This window comes from Eurytemora carolleeae, unplaced genomic scaffold (assembly GCF_000591075.1).
Source record: "Eurytemora carolleeae unplaced genomic scaffold, Eaff_2.0 scaffold270, whole genome shotgun sequence".
NCBI classification, from domain to species: Eukaryota; Metazoa; Arthropoda; class Copepoda; order Calanoida; family Temoridae; genus Eurytemora; species Eurytemora carolleeae.
In genome coordinates this window covers 267,564-273,563 of record NW_019396168.1, presented here as the reverse complement: position 1 = coordinate 273,563, position 6,000 = coordinate 267,564, and the positions used below count along the sequence as shown (strand labels likewise).

Genomic DNA, 6,000 nt, shown 5'->3' with positions numbered 1-6,000 from the left:
AAACAATCAGCGATTTTTGCGTGAGAGCTTGCAACTTTTGGATCAGTTTGCGTGAGAGCTTGCAACTTTTGGATCAGTTTGCGTGAGAGCTTGCAACTTTTGGATCAGTTTGCGTGAGAGCTTGCAACTTTTGGATCAGTTTGCGTGAGAGCTTGCAACTTTTGGATCAGTTTGCGTGAGCGCTTGCAACTTTTGGATCAGTTTGCGTGAGCTTGCAACTTTTGGATCAGTTTGCGTGAGAGCTTCCAACTTTTGGATCACGTGACCTCGGTCCCCTGTGGAGTGGAGATGTTTATCTTCCCCTAATTAAACAAAATATTAATTGTAATAATTATACGATTCAAAGTCTTGAACAAGATATTCAAAAAATAAACAATTATGCATTTTCCCGTTTTTTGGTTAAATCTTAATAAATAATCAACAAATTATCCATACTAAGCTTTTAGAGAGCTTTACGCGCCCATCCTCTATTACAACTTCTAATTGTTGCTTTATCTGTGAGCATCTTCTCTTGTTTTATAATAACAAAGAAAGTTCGCAGATTTGATAATATTTTTTCACGCATTTTTTAATTTTACAAAAATTAAAAACTTTTGGATACAGATTTTTGTAATTTTGTGCATTCATAAACCTTCCCTGAGATCAATTGATCCCACGAAATTTGTTGGCCCCATCGGTTCAGCCGTTTTGACGTTAATTAGATACAAACAAACAAAAAGACGGACAAGCAAAGTATTAGCCATATTTGAACAACGTTTATTTAGTTTTGAAAACATTAATTAAAACAAATTTTGAAAAAATTGTTAAAATCGAAAGACATGGTAGCAACCGTCCAATTCTTCGGATTAGAGAATATTTTTATAAAGAAACTAATTACTCGCCAAAAACTCTAATTTAATAATCCGCATATCTTTGCAACTTTCTGGTGTAAACCTGGTATATTTTAAACGTATACTATTTGTTTTAACAGAATTCACAATTTGAAATAAATCTCTGAAATCAGGTTGCAAAGAATTAGGAATAAGAAATTTTGAATTTGAGATTAATCAGTTCTTTTAACCATTAGGTTTTACAGGTCACTAAACATAGAATTAGAAAATAGTTACAGACACAATTTAACCAGGGCCGGGTCAGAAACAGATCTTTTAAACAAGAATAAGACAGATAATCTAAAACTAATTATTTTAAATTTTTGTTTTTTTTTCAATGATTTAACTTCGGAAACCCAAAACCAACGTCAAAACTTTGATTTAAAAGTTTCGACCTTTCGTCATTCTTGAAATTTATATTTTTCTTAAATTTTCATAATTAACCTAGGATAGTTCGAGTATTTGACAATACATTTATTAACCTAGGATAGTTCGAGTATTTGACAATACATTTATTAACCTAGGATAGATCGAGTATTTGACAATACATTAATTAACCTAGGATAGTTCGAGCATTTGACAATACATTTATTAACCTAGGATAGTTTGAGTATTTGACAATACATTTATTAACCTAGGATAGTTCAAGTATTTGACAATACATTAATTAACCTTTGATAGTTAGAGTATTTGACAATACATTTATTAACCTTGGATAGTTTGAGTATTTGACAATACATTTCAGCTCTTTGTCTGATTTTAGTTTTCGACAAAGATCTTCATTGCGACGAAGATTGATTTAGTTTGCGACAAATAGTTCAAAGGTTTGATCCAATTCGTCGTTCACGTTCTGAGTTTTCATCCTTTCTGTCACAAGATCAGCGATTATAGAATCAACCCTAAATAATAGCGATGATAATAATGATAACAATAATAATAATGATAAAAGTAAAACTAATAAAAATAAAAATGATATTAATAATACTAATAATAATAATAATAATAATAATAATAACATTAATAATAATAAACGATATCTAACCTAAGATTAAGTTTCTGGACGGTTTTCTCTCCGTATTCTGCTCTAGCTTCAGCACTCTTCAGTCTATCCATGAGAACCTTGATCTAAAATACACAAACATTTCTCTGCAGTCTATCCATGAGAACCTTGATCTACAATACACAAACATTACTTTGCAGCTTATCCATGAGAACCTTGATCTACAATACATAAACATTACTCTGCAGCTTATCCATGAGAATCTTGATCTACAATACACATACATTAGTCTACAGTCTATCCATGAGAATCTTGATCTACAATACACATACATTACTCTACAGTCTATCCATGAGAATCTTGATCTACAATACACATACATTAGTCTACAGTCTATCCATGAGAATCTTGATCTACAATACACATACATTACTCTACAGTCTATCCATGAGAATCTTGATCTACAATACACATACATTACTCTGCAGCTTATCCATGAGAACCTTGGTCTACAATACACATACATTACTCTACAGTCTATCCATGAGAATCTTGATCTACAATACACATACACTACTCTGCAGCTTATCCATGAAAACCTTGGTCTACAATACATAAACTATAGTCTACATTCTATCTATGAGAACCTTGATCAACAATATATAAACATTCAAAAATTGTGAAGTTTTCAAATTGCTTCGAAAACCTTTTGAATAAAATTTTCGGAAAAGACTAAAAATACTGTATGACCTCGTCATGATTCCTTTATTTTTAATTTTACAATCAAAAGTAAGAAACTCCATGGCAAGATTTTATAATTAAATTGGATTTGTTTAGTATAATCTGCATGGCAGAAAATTGTTTCTGGTTTGGACATATGAAATATATTTAACCATTTTTAAATCGCAATTTTAAAATCTATTACACAAATGTATGCGCAATTACTGGTAAGACTTTGTGACCTCAAAATTTTTAGCCCAAAACAAAATATCTCTTCAAAAAGAGGAGTTCTGATTAAAAACATCTAAGATTTCAATCTAAAGTAAAAAGAAATAAGTCTTTGACACAAAATTCAAAATCAAATAATTTAAGTTTGAAAATCAAACCATGAGGTTGCAAAAATAAAGAAATTCGAACATTTGAGTTTGTGGCGAAGACGTAATTTCTTTATTTTAAACAAACCTGAAATAGAGAAGTTTTGCTAGTTATTGATTTGGTTTTGTTTTTGTTTTTGTTTTTGTTTTTGTTTTTACCTGCTTTTTGTATTCTTCTTCTCTTTGCTGGGCTTTCTCCTCTGCTACTTCAAGAGCTTTCAAGTTCTCTCCTTTAAGCAAGAAAATGTTAAAAAATGTTTTCATTAGCTTTTTTGGAGAGAAAGTAACTGAGTTTTTGCCACAAACTCAAATTTCCTAATTTCTATATCTTTTGATGGTGAAAACCTTTGATATTTTAAATTTATATTGAACTTATATACATAATTCATAGTTCGAAATATTTAAGGTCTACAAGATTGGGTTGCAACGATATAGGGATCAGAAAATTTGAGTTTTGGCAAAGACTAAATTCCTTTGATTTTGAGAGTAATTTAGTTAAAGGAACGCCAAAAGATTAGGATGGGGGAAGATGGGAGTTTATTTACATTCTACTGTCACGTGACTGTGACCAAAAACTACCAAAAAAGAACGTGTTAAAACATACGTTTTTGGGTTGTTCTTCCATTTTTTATAGGATAAAAAATATTGCAAAGATGAATGAAAAGAAATCTTGGAATTTTTTTTAAAAGTTTTTGAAAAACGACATAAAAGATCAGGGGAAGGCAGGCAGCCATAAGCCACAACATTTTTTACTTCCATGCCACATATTAGCTTTTTTGTCTTCCGGCAGTCATGAGCCCCAATCGTACGCCCTTCCATGCCACATTATTTGAGTCTTCCGACAGTTATAACATTTTTAAATGATAAATTTAATCTATTGCAAATGTGATTTTCATAAACCCAGCGACGTCATGCAAAAGATATATATAAAAAACTTTACTTATGAGTTTTAATTTAAGTAAAAAACTGCTAATTCTATTTTCCCCAAATATAAATTCAATCTTTCCTCTAAAATGGTTTATTTTGAAAACATTATGAACAATAAAAATGATGCACCATAACATACTCTTGAAGATCAAAGGGCGCCCATGCCCGAAAATTTGCACAATTATCTTTTTTTATTTTTTAAACAACCCCAAACAATTTGTCTCGGTGCCCACAATGCGTAAAATGATATAAAATTTGCTTTGTAAAATGTAACACAGATAATAAACTGAATATATAATTCATTGATCCTTAATAAACTTCTTAAATTTCTTAAAGAAATCATCTTTCGCTTAAAGCTGCAGGATTTATAAAAATTGCAATTTCAATCCACTTAATTTATCATTTAAAAACGTAATATCTGCCGGATGACTTAAATGCTGTGGCATGGAAGACTGTACGGTTGTGACTCATGGCTGCCGGAAGACAAAAAAGATAATTTGTGGCATAGAAGGGGATAATGTCGTGGTTTATGGCCGCCTGCCTTCCCCCGTTCCCTAAAACGAGTTGCACTAGTTAGGACTCCTCCAGAACTAGTTTTATTGTAAACAATAACAAAGATTGTAAACAATAACCAAAATTGTAAACAAGGCTTAATATTTTAATGCATTTTACACCTTTCAGTTTTCTTAGATTTTTACAACAAACTTTAAAGCAATTTGTCTAGTTTCACTTTAAACTGTTATTTTCTTAAAAATAAGACTCCTGGGAGATGAGTTTTCATCTAAACTTTATACACTAATCTTCTATTATTAGATAGAGAAAAGTCTTAAAAAAACTTATTTTCTAACATTTCTAAACTATTATTCAAAAATAAAGAAAAAAGTTGTTAATTATTTTTCTTAAACAAAAACTTTATTTTTTTATTTCTAGAAAAATCAAGAAAAAAATAAAATAAACAAAGCCTTTTTGAAATAATGTTGTATCCACGCCTGATAATTATTAAAAAAGATATTGAAGTTTCTCAATCTTGAAATGAGATCATCAATTCTATCAATTTCCGTCTTTTTTCTGCGCATCCGCAAATCACGCGCAATTGAATATTATCGACTATAGACAAAAATGTTATTCAGTAAAATTATATTAAAGATACACTATTAAAAAAGTTTTCTCATGAAATGTCGTAAACCAATTTAAGTTTAGCTTGTATAAAAAGCCTTCCATACAAGCTTTCTTTTAAAATAAAAAATGTCCAATTCAACAACATTTTTTAGGATAAAAAATGTTCAATTCAACAATTCATCAATATTCCCTGAAATGCATCAGCAAGAACAGAAAGTAATGTTTTATTGATCTTTATTGTAGGTAACCCTCCATTTATAAAGAAACAGTTTCTATTCCAAAACTGTACACTTAAAGGAAGGTATTGTTGATCAGATAACATGTGTAAATATATAGTATAGACATAATATATTAATGATGTTATTATTATATATATCATATATGTCTCAACTGTGTAAACATATAGTAAGTACACTCTGGGCCGTAGTAAATTTGAATTAGAACAGGACCTGCCCAGTTTGTACCAGCCTGCCAGATAACAGCGTGTACAGACCCGATGGTACAGTACGTCGCCCTAACCAGATTAACATACGACAGGGGTCAATTTTCTTGGCATAGTCCGGTCGGAGGGCTAACTAGACAAGTCCCATGGCGCGTTCAGACTTTTACAGTACCCGGGCTTATAATCCTATTTGACCAACCCCACTGGCTTAGTCCACCGTGAGTATTGGACATTATAGAGGCTGTGAGAACGGACTCTAATAAAACTATTCCAGTTACTCATAACTCAACAGACTAAATATATTGAGCATAGGTTAACAGGCTTAGGAGAACAATATTAATGTTTACATATCACATGTGAAGACTAAAGCAGAAATGCCTCGTACGAATCCTGTAAGGACTGTAAGGACCAACATAGATTGGAGCTAAAGGAGGAAAATGTCCATCCTTACGCACAAAAACCATTGGGCAGGACAAGAGAAGGGCCTGTAACTGCTCCAGGAGATCTGAAGCTTAGGGAATATTGTCATGAGCCGGAACAGGACGGAAA

General features: G+C 31.4%; 1 protein-coding gene across 1 annotated transcript in view; it reads right to left on the bottom strand.

The window, feature by feature from the left end:
• Positions 1 to 740: 740 nt before the first annotated feature.
• Positions 741 to 6,000, bottom strand: part of LOC111697033 (tropomyosin) — a 29,989-nt gene continuing 24,729 nt past the window's right edge. The window contains exons 9-11 of the mRNA XM_023466899.1: positions 3,123 to 3,193; positions 1,912 to 1,994; positions 741 to 1,768 (exon numbers count right to left, since the gene is read on the bottom strand). Coding sequence (XP_023322667.1) covers positions 1,669 to 1,768; positions 1,912 to 1,994; positions 3,123 to 3,193 — 254 coding nt within the window. The 3' untranslated portion in view covers positions 741 to 1,668. The remainder of the gene's footprint in view (positions 1,769 to 1,911; positions 1,995 to 3,122; positions 3,194 to 6,000) is intronic.